The sequence below is a fragment of the Podarcis vaucheri genome (assembly GCF_965113315.1).
Source record: "Podarcis vaucheri genome assembly, chromosome: 3".
Lineage (NCBI taxonomy): Eukaryota > Metazoa > Chordata > Lepidosauria > Squamata > Lacertidae > Podarcis > Podarcis vaucheri.
In genome coordinates, this window is record NC_138761.1 from 51851360 (window position 1) to 51868830 (window position 17471).

General features: G+C 44.9%; 1 protein-coding gene across 2 annotated transcripts in view; it reads left to right on the forward strand.

Moving 5' to 3' along the window:
• The window catches only part of FRMD1 (FERM domain containing 1), a 61230-nt gene that overhangs the window by 14802 nt on the left and 28957 nt on the right, over nt 1-17471 (forward strand). Inside the window, exons 1-2 of one of the 2 annotated variants that reach the window (XM_082217105.1) lie at nt 8655-8750; nt 9076-9274. In XM_082217105.1, the coding sequence (XP_082073231.1) occupies nt 9179-9274 (96 nt within the window). In that variant the 5' untranslated portion in view covers nt 8655-8750; nt 9076-9178. Of the gene's footprint in view, nt 1-8654; nt 8751-9075; nt 9275-17471 lie in introns of those variants that run through there. The other variant, XM_082217104.1, reaches the window with a different exon arrangement.

Here is a 17471-nt window from a genome sequence, read left to right on the forward strand (position 1 = left end):
TAAAGTTCCCCTTAGGTGAGTGCAAACATTCACATACAAGTACCAGTTCCCCTGCTTATCTCCCCCCCCCATCACCATTACTGACCTTTGCACTGCATCAAAGCAGTTTCTAAAATTCCTGGGAGTTTGGGGAGTGCCTTACTTATCAAGTTACTGAAGAGAAATTCCAAAGCCCCTCCGTATAACCCGAAACTGGTATTCAACTATGTCTTCCTCAGAGTAGACCCATTGAAGTTAATAAACATTGTTAAGTTAGTTCCATTAGTTTCAGTAGGTCTGCTTTGCACAAACCATAGATGAATACCACTCTCATAAGGCAGTTGTTTAGCCCCCAAGTCCAGGAACCAAATCTCAATTTTAGCACAATTTATTACTTTATAAAAAGAGCATTTTCTTGTACCAAAGCAGAAAGTATTGAACATTTCAGGAGAAAAAAGCCATTAACTGTTCAATTCTGTACGTGTCTACTTTGAGCTGTTCCCTGGTTCATGGTCATAGGCCTGAAACAGTTCACAGTCAGTGGCAAGTTAGATTTGCTGTGGAAAGGGAAATTGCTTTTCTGCCCATGCGAGGGCAAACCTTAAATAAATTTCTGGAAGTGTGACATTTGGATGTGATACTCTTCAGCTCCAGGAGCCAAATATTATTGTGCAGAGTGAAGCATTACCTTGAGGATTATCGTGAAACATTGCACATTTTAAATAATGCACGTAAAGCTACTGAAAGTGAATTGTACACAACATCTTTTATTGATGAAAACAGGAGGAAATTTGTTGGTATTGTTGTTTTTTCACATCAGGAAAATTCTGCCCTGCTTTTCCTCCGCTAGGGAGCTCAAAACTGCTAACAGTACAGGAATACAAAATGTTCAAGGCCGTGGAAACAATACAGTAAAATACAGTAATAAAAAATCAGCCGTCAGAGCCAATGATTGCTTCAGCTTCCATCAAAGGCCTCTTGAAAGAGCCAGGTTCTCATCTGCTGCTGGCAAGCAAATAGTGATGAGGGCAATCCAAAAAGTCGGCCCTGCCTCTGCTGCCCATCTGCTGAACCTCAGTTGACAGGGCAGCTTGGAGCTGGACCTCAGGTGTTCCAGCAGAATGTGTGAGGGGCACATGCGGCAGAAGGCAGCCCTTAAGGGAGCCAGTTCCCACACCATCTGTTAAGTTTGTTTTTAATTTAACAAGATTTATACAGTCGTACCTTGGATCTCAAACACCTTGGCTCCCGATTGAAACCCAGAAGTGAGTGTTCTGGTTTCCAAACATTCTTTTGGAACCCAAACGTCCCATGTGGGTTCCGCAGCTTCTGATAGGGTGCAGGACCTTCCTAAATCTAGGACTTTAAAGGTAAGAAGCAGCATTTTAAATTGGCCTCACAAATGGATAGGCAAATGTGAATCCAAAAGAACTGAAGTAATATGCTCTGTTTGTGCAGTCCCAGACATTAGCCCTATACTATGTTTTGTGAAACAAGTTTAATATCGCAGTACTATACACACTTGGGAGTAAGTTCCATGAGTAGTTTTGCAAGGACCAGCTTTTCCCATATGTTTTTCCTTGCATGCTGTCTTCAGTATCTGAGGCCCTACTCAATATTCCTCAGTCATCTGAGGCATAGTGAACAACAAATGACTGTTTTGGTTATGACACCCATCTTGTGGAATGCCCTCTTTGTTGAGATTAACCAGCAAGTGAAAGGCTGTGTTGGTGGTGCTGCCAGTGAGGGTTGACCCATGACTGTTGACCCATGACAGGGCCTTCTTAGTGGTGGTTGCCCATTTGTGCAATGCCCTCCCTGATGAGGTACATTGTTCTCCCTTATTATTGATTTTCAGGAGGAATTTTAAAACATTCCTGTTTACTCAGACATTTGATGGCTGTTCCTGACAACCTTGAAACCATGGGCTGAGAGGATGGAACCATTTAAAACTGTTTTTAAAATGTTTTGAAAGGCTTTTAGAATGTGTTTTAATGATATGCTTGCTGTCCTAACAGCAACCCTAACTCCATTCTATCTTTCATCTCATTCTCCCTTTTTCTCTGGCCTTCACAGCCACTCTCCTTCCACTCCACCCACCATTTTCCAACCCATACTCTCTGCCCATCACTCGCTCAGTCTCCACCCTGCTTTTAACCATTCTTCTACTGGTGGTATGTTCTGGTGGTGGTTTAATGCATTTTGTGAATTCGGTTTTGATGTTGTGGTTGTAGGCCACTTTACATTTCTTTTGGAGCAGGAGGCGGGGAGTAGAATATTTTTCACCTATCTTACTCTGTCAGTGTATGTCCTGTGCAAAGACTTCCACTTGTGCAACTGCACTTTCCCCTGCTCTCCTTCACCTGTGTGCCCCACAAAATTGGCTCTGAGGGGCTTGGGAGAACCACCAGAACAGCACAACACACTGGGAGGAGGGTGGGGAATCATTCCATCCAACCAGCCGAAATGCTTGTGCTGACAGAACAGGAACAGCACAAGGATGACTTGCACCCTTCATGTTTTAATAACTGTGCGACTTGCTTCTGAGTCCACATTAATATGATTATCCTGTTAGTATGATATGTTTACCATATACTATTGACTTCTATCTAAAGGCAGTTGACGAGTCTAAGGAGCACCCAAAATGTGTGTGGCAGGGTGATTCTTTCTCCTTCTGAGGAAATTTAAATTGGTCCCAGTTGGAGCAATTATATTTTTAAAACACACTTTCATGGAATTTAAAACACCAAGCCATTTTTAAAACACAGGCAAAGTAACAGCCTAAGAGACACATGACCGACTTCAGCTTTTCTTAATTCTTCTGCAATGCATTCACTGGGCTTTTGTAGTTTAATTGAGATTTAGAGGTCAGCGTCGGTGATAAACAAAAAGCATGGCATATGGACAGTCTTGACACCATCTGCGTATAATAAGTATGTGTGCTTTGTCTCCAGGTTCACAATCCAATTGTGCAAACCTGCACTGCTCTTTGGTTGGTTGCCCGAGCTTCATCATACTGTGGTATTAACTTAGATATTTGCTTTTAATGAACTATATAGATTATATTGTATACCATGCTGAGAGAGAAGGATATTTGTGTCTTCTCTTAGCACAGGGATGAGAAACCTTTGGCCCTCAAATATTGTTGGACTATGACTTCCATCATTCCTGACCATAGATCACACTGGCTGAGACAGATGGGGCAACTTCTGGAGGGCCAGTTTCCCCACCCCTGTGTTAGCCTCTTTAATGTCACTGCATCACATCAGTTAATCCAGCAACCCATTGTTTTTGTTACTCTATGTCTCTATCCAACACATGATCCCACGATGATGCTTATGGAATTATCCCATTTGATAGCAACCCTCTGAGGTACGTTAGGCTGCAAGGTAATGTTCTGGATCCTAAGAAGGAGGTTTTCCAGAAGGGAGATTTTCTGTCCCTTTGCACACCCCAAAAGTCACTCTGGAAGATTGGGGCACCATCCAGAAAATCATGGGATGGACAGAGGTGGCTGCGGCAGGAAGTGGAAATTGCTCAAAATTGGACACAGACACCTGACGTTCAAAGTTGCATTCCAGTTTGGTAGAGGAAAGCACAGGGGTGCAGTTTCATTTGCACACACCTGTTTAGAATTTATTTCATTTTTTGGAAAAAGATTTCTAAACCACTTCATCAAGAGTTTCATCTTCATCTTCTTGGAGGAAGCAGGGGTGTTGATTGCATAGGGGGATGTGATTCTAAACTTTTCATCCAAGTGGATTAGAGGAAGGGTAAAATAAATGCAGTGATACACCCCCTCCATTGTTTATCTTCAGAGCTCCATCAAAGTCAGAAGCATGGAGGCCAGGTCCTGAGCACCTGTTTTGCGTGCAGAACATCCTGGTTCAACACCCAGCATCTCCAAGTAGGGCTGGGGGAGACCCCTGTTTGAAATCCTCCCAAACCACAGTACTGAGCTAGCAGGATCAACGCTCTGATATGGTATAAGGCAGCTTCTGTGCTGCACTTTCCCAACCTGTCAATCTTCTATGACAATCCCATAGGAAAAGGGAACTAGAGAGATCTCCCTACTCTCCACTATCTTGGAGCTCTGGCAGAACATAAAATAGCTGAATTTTGGGGGGAGATTGGAGCTACTATCTGTCTCCTCCACACCCATCTTTTCTGATGCCGCCATTTTGGTAGGAGACAGCATGTTTTGAAGGGGACCAGGGCCTCTGATCTCCCCAGGATCTAAGAACATGGATCACCTTCATGTTCACATGGAGATACTTGTCCATGACCAATGTGCCTCAGCTCCACTATGGCATAGTATACACTTTAGATAACACACCCACACTATGACTATATGGTACAGCTACACCATCGGATTTGAGAACACTGAGAACCTTAATCTCTATGCATGTTTGCCCATGGCTAACATGAATTAGCTACGCTGTGGTATTGCATCAATACTGTGAAATACTCTCTTAATCGCAGGAATAGCTACCATCAAGGTGCATATACAGTCCAGTAACGGCAGTGGTTGCTTCCTTCAATATATAACAGGGCATGAGAAGCTTCCTTTCTCTTTTACCTCCTTATTGGGCTTCTTTGATTTGATTGCTGTCACCCTGGAAATTCAAGATGCAGTAAAGTCACACTCATTATAAGAACCAGCAGGGACAAGAAGAGCCCAGCAGAAGTGGCATCCCCCCCCCCATCCTGCCCCCTATTTATAGAGTTTCTATATTGCCACAGCAGGTGGCACTGTGGGTAAAAGCCTCAGTGCCTAGGGCTTGCCGATCGAAAGGTCGGCGGTTCGAATCCCCGCGGCGGGGTGCGCTCCCGCTGCTCGGTCCCAGCGCCTGCCAACCTAGCAGTTCGAAAGCACCCCCGGGTGCAAGTAGATAAATAGGGACCGCTTACCGGCGGGAAGGTAAACGGCGTTCCATGTGCTGCGCTGGCTCGCCAGATGCAGCTTTGTCACGCTGGCCACGTGACCCGGAAGTGTCTCCGGACAGTGCTGGCCCTCGGTCTCTTGAGTAAGATGGGCGCACAACCCCAGAGTCTGTCAAGACTGGCCCGTTCGGGCAGGGGTACCTTTACCTTTACCTTTATATTGCCAGAATGACTGTTGCTACTAGCACCATTCAGCTTGATGGAGGGAGAGAACAAGGTTCCCTGATCAGTTTTTGTAAACCACTTGAGAGGTTTTGATACAATCAAGTGGTGTATAATTTTTGTCAAATTGATAAATAAATGCTACACACACACACACACACACACAGAGAGAGAGAGAGAGAGAGTTACCAGAGCCACCTTACAGAAATAGGAGGCATTTCACAACAATGGAATCTGATGTCCATTATGTTCTTTAGGAGTTGGAGGATTGAAATGTTTTGGAATAAGGGATAACTAGGGCTTTTTTTCAGCCAGAACTCAGTTCTGGCACCTCTCAGATGGGCGTCATTGCCTCTCACGGGGGCGTCATGGTGAGTGCTGGCACATCCTATTCTAGAAAAATATCACTAGGAATAACAAAAAAAGCCAGTGGCCTCTTTCCATTGTAGTCTGGATAAACAACTTGGAGACACCTCAGCTCTTTCTAGTGGTCTCTAGATGTTGCTCATCTAGAATGCCCTGCTGATTTTAGTGAGAATCCTCACAATTCAACCTCAACAATATTTTATTATTCACAAAAGCCGTAGGAATATGATTTCCATATATTTAATATCCCTATAATTTGATTCTCTGTAAGAGAAGTCTAGGAACCTTGGCGAGTTATAATTCCATTTTTCATCCCCTACTAAATGACATTATTCCTACTTTCCTTCTTCCCTTAACTGTTGTGGCTAGCCTTTAATGATTCATGCCACATGTTGGATAGACTCTCCTAATAACATGTGGCTGATAACACTATAATCAGATCACTTAAAATATAACAGAACTAGGTTTTTATTATTATGTTTCTATTTTTACTCATAGCAATTTGAGAATGTTCTTACTAGGGTGGAAAGGGGTGTCTGGAAAAAGAAATTCCATCGCCCTTGTGGCCTCCATACTTTTATTGAAATTTCTCAGGTCTAGCAAGATACATTACAAAAGCAAAGGAAATCACCTGCAAAATTATTTAACTCCAGAGTACAGAATCCTTCTGTCCTTAGGTTAGCAGAATTTTTCTCTGTTTATTTACAGTCAAAAGAGCACAGCTTCCCCAATACTACGAAATCAACTCGGGGCTTGCTGTGGTATGGGAGCTTCCAAGGCATATTTTTGTTATTTAGAGAGAACCTATAAATCTGAGCCACAAAAGTGATGGGCAGGTGTTTGCATTTGCTGTAAAAACAGCATTGATGACATGCCCACCTGCAATATTAAGAATTTTGTTCTTTGTGTCTGAGTATTGGGCACATCCAGAGGCAGCATGGTGAAAATGAGTTTCAATGTGCTAGTTTACTGAGCCCGTAAGCACGGTTTGCTCAGAGTTCGTTTTATCCTAACAACTGTTGAATGGCAGCTAGGTGAAGCCAAAAAAATACATGATTACATAATGTCTCATTTCAAAATTGTCATCCTTTAGCTTGCTTCGACCCTGGAGTTTTGCTTTTCCTTTATTAGAAGGTCCTTGCATTTCTCTGTGGATCTGACATAATTCCTCCCCTTCCCCATACCAGAAAGACTTTCACTGGTCAGCCTTAAGCATGGAGTTGCCTGGGCCCTGCTCTATCACACCAAAAAGGTAACCACTTCCACATCACCAAAAAAACAAGATCAATAGCCAGGACAGATTTACATTAAAGCAAATAAAGCCTTGTTGAAATGCCCACTCACAAAGGAAGTTAACCTAGCAAGCACATGAGCTATGGCTTTTTTTGGTGGTGGCCCCACAATTGTGGAATAGAGTTGCCCCATGACACTAGTCCCCGTCCCTGGATATTTTCCAACTGTCTTGAAAAACTTGTACCTTTTAGCTTGGTTTACATGGACAGACTACCATATTTTTCGCCCTATAGGGTGCACCGGCCCATAGGGCGCACCTAATTTTCAGGGGGGGAAATCAAGGAAAAAAATATGATCCCCCCCCCTGCAGCTCTGGGAGCAGCGGACAGGCTGCACGCAGCCTGTGCGCTACTCCAAGACCTTCTCCCTGCTTTTGCGGGAGGTGGCGGAATTCCCCCACCTCCCGCAAAAGCCCACAGGAGCCGCGCACAACTCCTGCGAGCTTTTCGACCAGGAGGGAGAAGGGACTGAAACGGCCAGTCAGTCCCTTGTCCCTCCTCGGGGAAAAGCCCCCAAGAGCGGCTCGCTCTTTAAAGGGTGTGCGGCTCCTGTGGGCTTTTCTACGAAGGGAGGGAATTCCCCCACCTCATAGAAAAGCCCGCAGAAGCCGCGCACCCCTTAAAGAGCGTGCGACGCCTGCGGGCTTTTCGACCCAGCTTGTGGGCTTTTCGACCCAGCTTCCCCCACCGCCAGCCTCAAAGCCAGGTCGGGGAGCAGCGCTAAGGCATTGCATGCCTTCCTGCTGCCCCCCAAGCTTGTGGGGCTGGCAGAGCGCAGGCTTTGGAGGCTTCGCGTTGCTATCGCTGAAGCCAAGGAGCCTGCATTCACCCCATAGGACGCACAAACATTTCCCCTTCATTTTTCGAGGGGAAAAAGTGTGTCCTATAGGGCGAAAAATACAGTATATGTGGGGATTTGCTAGCATAGTGGTGTATTTTTTTGTGTTTTCTAACACTGGGCTGCTCTTGGTCACTAGCTTTAATAATACGGAATGTTTTCATGTAATATCTATTGCACTTTACTGTTGTACTTTGAGATATTCTACCAGCGCCAGCCCATGTGGTGGTCTTCATACACTGTGGACCACAACTCCCACCTGTCCCAGCCTAGCCAGTAGCCAGGAGTGATGGGAGCTGAGGTCCAAAACATTTGGAGATCACCACATGGGCTACCCCAGTGTTACGCCAACTGCCTGGAGAAGGGTTTCATTCCTGAAAGGTGGTGTGGACTCTTATTCAACATAAATGAATAAATTAAAGGAGCGTATGCCAATGTGGATGTATAGATGCAAATTTTGAAACAGTTACCTTAAACTGAATACAGTACATCACACTGGAATGAGAAAGACTGACCTGTGTGGCTTCTCAGTCTGCTGCCCAAATGCTAACAGCTGGTGGGCAACTTCAAGATTTCTCCTGCTCTCCTTTCTTAGGGTTCTTTGTATCTTTAGACTGGGCTGGGACTGGACAGTCCTTCACAGATAGGGCTCTCCTCTGTAACATGGGAAACATTGGCCACCCAACTGACCAAAGGTCCTCTTAGTCTCACATCCTGTTTCTAGATGTAGCCAGCCAGATGCAAGCAAGGTGTGTGGGTAATAATTCTTCTCCACTTAATGGCCCCTTTGGCATCTTGTGTTCAGAGAAACACTAATGCAGCAATGGCTTATTAGACAGCATGGTGTATACCTTCTCTGTGTCTCATTTCCACCGAGATCCAGTGTCATCTCCAATCATTCTGTGCTGACATTTAAAAAAATAAATTCCTCCCCACATACTTTTACTAATACTCCTTAACTCACAAAGGCACGTGACTGTGGTGTTTTTTCTCCCCTGATTCACCTTTTGGAAAGCTGCCCATCCTGTGGTACTGTTTACTGTTGACTTCATAATCTTGCGCCTGGTGTTCTATGGATCCCCTCTCCCTATTCTTCCTTGCTCTTTGCATTACTTCCCAGTGACTCAGATGAGGGAGAATGTGCTTTTGAGGGCTGATTGCCCACGTAGGTGAGACAAATCCACAAAGCAAAACAAAACCCTGGACTGTGATACTTGGCATGAGGGGGACAAGGCTAATGACTCAGGAGAAGGGAATGTGTGCCACTCTCCCGAGCCCAGTGTAACCAGCCGTTAATTGTCGAAAGAGCTGACTAATGCTGGAATTACTTATGACTCTGCCCCAGTGAATGCAGCCTTGGGAGACGCTTGGCTGTTAGCGCTGGTTATTAGAATGAAGCTCAAGAGATCGCTTTAACATATCGGCTTCTTGCCGCTCGCGACGTCCACCTTTATTTTCCTGAACAACAAACTCTTAAGGATTTGTGTTTCTCAGGTTCGGAGGATAGAGAGAGAGGAGTTGGCTTGGTTCCTGAGACTCTGGCTGCTGCATCGTTACTTGGCGGAGTGGGTATGAGAAGTTTGCAACCGGTTCTGCAATGAGCAAGCAAGCTCTGCAAAACAAGATGCCACCGGAGTTTAGAAACATGTGCGTGCTCCTGCCAAACCGAGACCAGCTCAATGTGATGGTTGGGGTAAGTCTATTCTTGCCGCCTTCTGGGAAACCAGCATGAATGACGCAAAAGAATGTATTTGAGTAGCTTGTGAGAGTGGTAAAACAGAGGCTCAGAAGTCTTTTGTTTACAGAAAGCTTACCAACAAGAAGCTATCTATAAAGATCATCCCATTTACCCCAGTCAGTACCTACTTCCCAAAAGAAGAGGACCAGACTAGCTGAAGGATCTGTTTCTGTGGATTTAGGAACTCTGTTACATTTGATGACTGTTTTTCTTAAATTCTTTTTCATCTTCCCTAATGGTTTTACAGCATTTGAAAACCAAAGGTCCACTTGCATATGAGTAAAGACACACATCTGTCTGCTAACTCAGGCATTTGTGTTGGTTTTTCCAACACAGAAGATGTTTAGGAAACATATTTTGCACAGTATTGTCTCCTAGTATAATATGGGGCAAAATATAAGTGGCACTATATTATGCAAAGTCTCCCTAAAACAGACCCTTACAGAAATGTGACTATTAAATGTTAATTATTAACCCCAATATTTAAAGTAAAGAATGATGTATTTCACTGTCTGTGGTAGCTTTTATACACTTCAAAATGTTAATGGGAATTAGTTTCAGGGCTCCGTTATTTATTTATCTGTTTTAAGAAAGAGAAAAGGGCAGTTTCCTGATTTTCACAATCCATGTCTCAATGAACAAAAAGTAGTCTTGTTTACTAGGCTCAGATTTATTTCAAGATTCACATTTTTTATGCAACATGCACCTGTTTGGTGGGGGTCTGTATTTGAAAAGGCCAGCTATTTATTTCCATGCATAGAACTGCCTGTTTTCCTTTTCATGTGTTTGGCCAATAAAACCGGGCTTGCAATAATAACAACAGTGACAACAACCTATAAAGAAGAGAAAGCTTATTAGAAAGCTTATTAGAAAGCCTTTTGTTGTTGATAGGTATAAAGTTTCCATCACTTTCAAGTCCCCTCTGGAGGGAAATAGAACAGTATATGTTCAAAGTAAATGATCAAAGGGGTTATTCTGTGTTATCCCACTCAGTTTTTCAGTAACATGGCCCTTTAAAGGGGTATTATTTGGATGTCATCCTATTTTCCAGTGGCAGGGGAGTTGCTTGTGATAGATAAGAGAGGGTCAGAAATCCTTGCTGATCAAATCACCCAGAGACCGACTAGTAGATCTCAGTCTACCTTCTGCCCAGTCTAGCATAGGCAATCTTTATGAATAGTAACACATTGGAATAGTAAAAAAAAAAGGTAAAGGACCCCATGACCGTTAAGTCCAGTCAAAGGCGACTATGGGGTGCAGCACTCATCTCGCTTCAGGCCAAGGGAGCACACGTTGGAAATGCAACAAAATCCTGCAGTCTGCAGTGCTCCTGTCCAGAATTTCAGCCATGCTCACCCAGAATTCCATGCCCATTGAGAGCACACAGTTCCCATGGGACTATCCGCGCCTCCCAGTTAGGTGTTTCCCCCATACTTCTAATGATTTTTTGTACTTCTGCAAACCTCAGGATTCCCGCCAAGCCTGCTGATGCCCCTTTCTTTTCGTGGGTAGGCTGTTCTGCATACATCAGCAATGGCATGCACAGCCTGAACATCAGAAATAGAGGGAAAAGAAAAGTCAGGCTGCATACATGTCATAAATTTAAACCTTATTTAGAGCACATTCCCTCCCTTCCCAAAGAATCCTGGGAGCTGAAGTTCTGTGATGGGTAAACTACAGTTCCCATGATTCTTTGGAAGAAGAAAAAAGCTTTAAAGGTGTTTTAAATGTCTGGTGGGTATACAGCTACAGTCTTGAATGGATTCAGCAAATATCCAATTATTTCAGCCCTTGAGCTTTTTTGGGGGGTAGTGTACAAACAGCAGACCAGGTCCCATGTGGACCCCAATAGTGAACTAACGGGGATTAACAGAATGGGGTGGATTCCTACAATCCTCTGATGTGACAGCCATTATGTAAGACTCTACTTGCAATTGAACTCCCATTATTTCTGAAGGGATCTGTCTAGGATAGCTACTGGGATAGCTCATCTGTTCTGTCATACATGCTGCAATGATCACATGGTAAGTAGTCATGTGTATGCAGCCTCAAAGTCCATGTGCATCAGTTAAATGTTCATGACTATATTGCCCTTCAGTGTACAGTTTGAAACCTATTAGCTAGCAGGCTGAGGGATGCACCACCGGGCCATTTTTCTTTATTAGTCATAAGAGCAGTGACAGAATTGTCATTGTCACCACTACCACAATAATCTCTTTTTTGCCTGCAACAGATCAATTTAACCATGAGCTGGTCTCATCTGCTTCCATGGATGAGCATAGGAATTGTTTCTCCATGGTGAGATCCAGTACTTGTGCAGTAAGCATCTGTGCTCTGGAACTGCCCTGGTTGGGGCCAGTCTACTTCAAGATGAGGGGACCATGGCTCAGTGGTAGAGCACATGTTTTTCATGCAGAAGGTCCATGGCATCCTCAGTTAAAAGGATCAGGTAGCAGATAATGGGAAACACCTCTGCTTAAGGTCTGAATAGTCAGTGCCAGTCAGAGTAGACATGACTAATCTAGAGAGAGAAATAGGAAGCTGTCTAGCATCTGTTTATTTCTAACTGGGCAGTCCTTGTGTGTGTGACACTCACACAAACAACCTTACACCCAGCATTCTTTAAATGTTCTCCTAGGGCTTATCCATACTTCCTCTTGTCCCTTGGAGGAAACTACTCTTTAGTGCTCAATCAGAGCAAACAGCAATCAGGTTCTCCACGGATTGTCATTTGTTCCAATTCAAAGCTAAAGAGCAGGTTTACCCTGGGAAAGGAGTGGGGCAAGGAGGAGACCACTCGGAATCATGTTTTCTAGGCACGGTACAAGCAGACGTGTGGACAAGCTCCTAATAGATATGAGCAATTTTTGCAAGAGCAGATCCTATGGGGCTGGGATAAAATTTAAATGACTCAACCATGTTGGCAGGGTTGATCGTGTGGGTCTTTGCCGTGAACCTTGCTCTTCCCAGCAAGGATGCTAAATCCATGATAAAGGCGAATATAACTGACGGTGCCTAGCACAATTTGCAAGCCACTTGGGGATTTGTTCCCCCACTAGGAGAAGGTTTTAAGCAGGGAGTGGTGGTACCATGCACCTGCTCTGCTGTCAGTCACATTTCTCTGCTTACTGGAAGATCCAAGGTAGCAAGGAAGCTGGGGTGGGAACAATGGCAGGCTGACTCTGCCACAACACCCGAACCGTTACAACGTACCCACCACCGCACCCCTCCTGGTAAGCACCACAATGCGGCTGACCTTGGGAGGGCAGGTTCCTGGCGGTTCCCCTCCCCACCCCCAGATTAAAGGGCACCCACAGAGTTCAAGAAATATGGTTCCCACGCTGCTGTGGCAGTAGCTTGAAGAAACCCTTAATTGGAAGAACACTCACGATTTAAACTTTTAAGCTTATACTTGCTTGATGGTTGGGCACTTTGTCAAAACAACCCATTTCGGATTAAAGAGCAGGAGATTTCTGAGCTCTTGAAAAATTCCGTGAGCGATAGGAAGGGGGTGACCCTGAACTTACGCACCGACTGACACACTGCAGTGTGGATTATACCTAGCAAGTACAGCGCTCCATCAAAGATCTAAGTGGTGGGAGAGTCACTTGGTATACAGATGACACTTTGCCAAAGGGCAGTCTTTTAAAAATGGAACTCGGTAGAGAAAGACTTGAAATTTATAATAAACTGTCCCTTGGATTAGTCTGATTCATTCATCTGCTGGGACTTAAGGGCTTCTTTTAGGTTCTTCTCTTTCCTAGGGCTGCCACACATCCGGGGTCTCCCGGACAAATCTGGGATTCTGCCCTTAAAAACGGCGTTCGGGGGGAAATTTCCGGAATTGGCAAAATCTGTGGGGAAACCGGGATGTATGGCAATGGGGGTGGAATACATTGCCGGCAGCAGCGGCAGCCCCCACAGTGATGCTGAGGTCGGCTGCATGCTGTCAACCAGAGGCCTGGGCATCCAAGGAAGGACCAGGGCGCCCCCCCCATGGACTGGCAAGCCTGCGAAGCAAAAAGGCAGTGGTGGTGGTGGTTTGCGGGCAAGAGTGGAGCATGGAGTGTACAGACGCTGCTTCCATGAGGAGGGTGGTGGCTTCACGAGGCTGGAGGAAGCAGGGGACAGGCCAGGTAGATGGGAGGGAGGGAGGGATAAATCTTGCTTGCGATATTGGAGGGAGAATTTTGTGAGGTGGAGGGGCAGCAGAGAAGGTGCGTGCAAAGGCAGTGAGGGAACAGGCAGGTTTCAGAGGAGGGGAAAAATGCACCTCTGTCTGGGTTTTCAGTTTTGGAAATACGGCAACCCTACTCTTTTCCCCCATAGAGTGCCATTTTTTCAATACATATGTTATTACCAAAATATTGCTGCGAAGTGTCTTCATTAAAACAAGACAATCTAGTTTGGCGTAGTGAGTGGTGAATTAGGATGCTCTAGTTTTCTGGCATCAACACAGTGGTCTATAATATTTCAGAACAGTCTGCTACGTAATGGGCATACCAATGACCCAGACCATGCTGCTAAGAGCTGATGTGATATCAGCAGCTCAAATGGGCTTGAATTCCGTCGATTGTTGGCAATTTCGATCAAGTGTGGTACGTGCAAAATGGCAGGGAGAGGCTCCTCTCATCTGCTTGCTGGCCATGTCAGTGGTCTTCCTGCAGTTAGTCATTTATGGTCAGCAGCTGATCATGAGCTTCATATATGAGGCGGTTTCCTATTTTTTCTGGGCTTAGAGGTGGTGCCAATGCTTTGTATGTATAAGATTACAGGTCCAATCCCTCGCATCACTAGGGAAGGCTAGGAAAGTCTGAAACCCTAGAGAGCCACTGTCAGTCAGTATGGCTCAACCTGCTGCTCTCCTGATGTTTTAGACTACAACTCCCATTAGCTCCAGCCAGCTTAGCCAGTAGATAGAATGATGGGAGTTAATGAGAACATAAGGAGAGCCTGCTGGATCAGGCCAATGGGCCATGCAGTCCAGCATCCTGTTCTCACAATGTCCACCCAGTTGCCTGTGGGAAACCCTCAAGCAGGATTTGAGCACAAAGGCCCTCTCCCCTCCTGTGGTTTCTAGCAACTGGTATTCAGAAACATTACAGCTTCTGAGCATGGGTCAGCAACATCTGGAGGGTGTAGCAGGTGGGGAAGGTTGGTGTTGATAGCAAAGGTCTGACTCTGGATAAGAGAGCTTTCTATGTTCCATTGTGAGGGAGGTAGCCATAGTATGGTGAAAGTCACTCTCATTCTTTATTGTGAGTTGCTGCACGCATCACAGTTTGTGGCAGGAAGGCAGCCACGATAAGAAGTGGTTTGAATATTTCTCCTTGTGGCAGTAGCTGTCTATGTTCTGGTGTGCACACGAGTTACTAGTACTGGAACCAGAACTTCCATCAAGTAAGTCCCTAGTTGATTATCTGTGTCCCAGTAGCTCTTCTTTCAGAGGGTGCTACCACTAAAGAAGGTAATCTTGATTTCTCAAATGAGTTCTTTTATCTGCATGCCCCATCTTTGTAGCATTAAATTTGGCCCTTGAAAGGCTACTTAAAATAGAACCATTTTCTTTATCCGATTCATTCCCTCCTCAGCTCCCTCTTCCCATGGAACAGAATTGGTTTAGTGTCTCCAGAAGGATTAAAATACTTTGGGGGCAGTGCTATTTTTCTAGAAAAAGGGGTGCCGGAACTCACCATGAACTCCTCCCTCATTTTCTTAGAATGGCAATGGTACCCACCTGAGAGGGGCCAGAACTGAGTTCTGGCAAGTTGCGGCTGAACAGAAAAGGCTCTACTTTGTGCATGGTTTATTTGTCCATAAAAACTAGGAAGGGTCAGCATGCAGGACAAGAAGGCTTTGCAGTGCATCCCAGGACATAGAAAGTGCTTCTTTCAGAGGCTTGTTGAGGCCAGAGTTGTGTTCTTAGCTCTTCCTCTACTCTAGAAATAAGGAAATGGGACTTGCATCACCCTTTGCATTTCAGAGTGTGTGAAGATCTATATTAATACTTGCAGAATTCCTGGAAGGGAGATTAACTGACTAGGATGCAAGAAGCTCATGAATAGATCCACATCTTGATAAGGAAGGGACTTTGTGTGATATTCCCATTCTCTTTCCTAACGCTGCAGGAGGTTTTGTGGGACTGTATTCTACCAAGTTGAAATTCTGTCACTTGGCTTTATGCAGTGGACTTTAGATCCAAGTAACCATGCATCTCTCGGCATTTTTCAAACCTATATGCTTCCCCACACTCCCTTCCTCCTTGCACAAGCATGTGGGTATATATCCCATATATTGAGGCAGTGAACAATAATATAAAACATTACACAATTCAACCAAATTTTAAATCAAAATATCAGCATGAAAATGAAGAAAACAATAACAACTACAAAAGAGTCAACAGAATTGAATGTCAGAATGGGGGGGATGTTAAGCCAAAGCCCTTTTTAAACAGCAATCTATTTGTGGCCATCAGAAACAATACAGTGAGGGGGCCTGATCCAGCTTGCCTGGCACAAAGCACTGGCATAATGTGAGGGCCACTACAGACACCCCACCCCACCCCTTTGGCCACTGCCAAGTGTGCCTCATGGTGTTGAGAGATCTGCAACAGGGTCTCAAATGATGAAGCCAGTCTCTGAATTTCCGCTCCCATGCTCCCTCAGTGCCACATATCTATTTCATTTTGTTCTTGAAAGTGGTTCTTGCAGCATCTGTGGCAGAGCAACCACAGACGTTCCTGGATGTGATTAATTACAGTGGTGCCTTGCAAGACGAAAAGAATCCGTTCTTTGTCTAGCAGTTTTTTCGTCTTGCAAAGCAAGCCCATTGACGGAGTAGCGCTATTAGCGGCTTTTAGCGGCTTATCTGCTGATCGGATCAGCTGATAAGCGGCTTAGCAGCTTAGAAAAAGGGGGGAGGGGAAAAAACCAGCAGGAACTCACAAGACATTGTCGTCTTGCGAAGCAAGCCCATAGGAAATTCGTTTTGCGAAGCACCTCCAAAACGGAAAACTCTTTCGTCTAGCGAGTTTTCCATCTTGCGAGGCATTCGTCTTGCGGGGCACCACTGTATCTGGATCCATGCCAGTATGGATTCAGGCCTGAGTTTGGGACTGACTCAGCCTCAGTCACCTTGATGGATGACCTTTATAATGAGGGGGAGTACTCTAGGCTGTGCAGGTTATTTCGACATGCCAGGCAGAAAATCCTGCAAGTTGCTCTCCCGGGAAGTAAAAATACAGTAATAATACGTTAAGAATTACAAGGGCCAGATAGAGAAGATGGAATGGCCACATACAACAATTGAGCCTGTGCCTCCTCACTCCTGGTTGTACTAGCCCAGTCTTGAAAATCAGGCCATAAAAGTTACTAGCCTGTGGTTCTTTTGTTTTTTACTGGCCTCCTGAGTGTGTTCCCAGTCTGGCAGAGGAGAAGGGGAAATGCTCTTCTGTAGCCAGCTTGGAAACACAGAATACTAGCATTTAGCATAAGCAGCTGGATGGCAACACCAAGAGGACTGGCCAAGGAAAAATGGAGAGGTCTGTGTCTCCTTCACAAGCCTACACATTTGCCAGCATGGAATTCCTGGTTGCAAATGGCTACCGGGCAAGTTGTTAGCTTGTGATAAACAAACCATGGCATCATGATATGTCTGAAACCCCAACTTGTGACTTGCTGAAAAACATTCAAGGCTCTATAAACTTAACCTTTAATCCACTTATTGGCGGGGAGGGGGAACCATGCAATGATTTTATATGACTGAGCAGGTTTTCACCTTGACCTCCAGTGTTCAGATTCATCCATGCTATCTACTATTCTACATTGCCCTGTGATTCCAGTGCACAACAGGATATCATGCAACATGGCGCTGTTTTACATGTGTAATAATATTGCCTCTAATTCATCACTATGAAATACTGGCCACTGTCTATCTAACACAGCATTAAGCTGGCTTAAGTTCACTGACTGTGAAGCAATATACATGTTAGCAATAGAGATTGGATTCTAGAGCAATCTTAATTGTTTCCATCCAGCTGTGGATGTGCTTTATGGCAGTATGTTCGGTTCACGCTGTCAGATGCAATGATGCAATGGAGCATGGAGCCACGAGGCAGCGCAAATTCCCTCACTACGAAGGTTTGCGCAGGCAC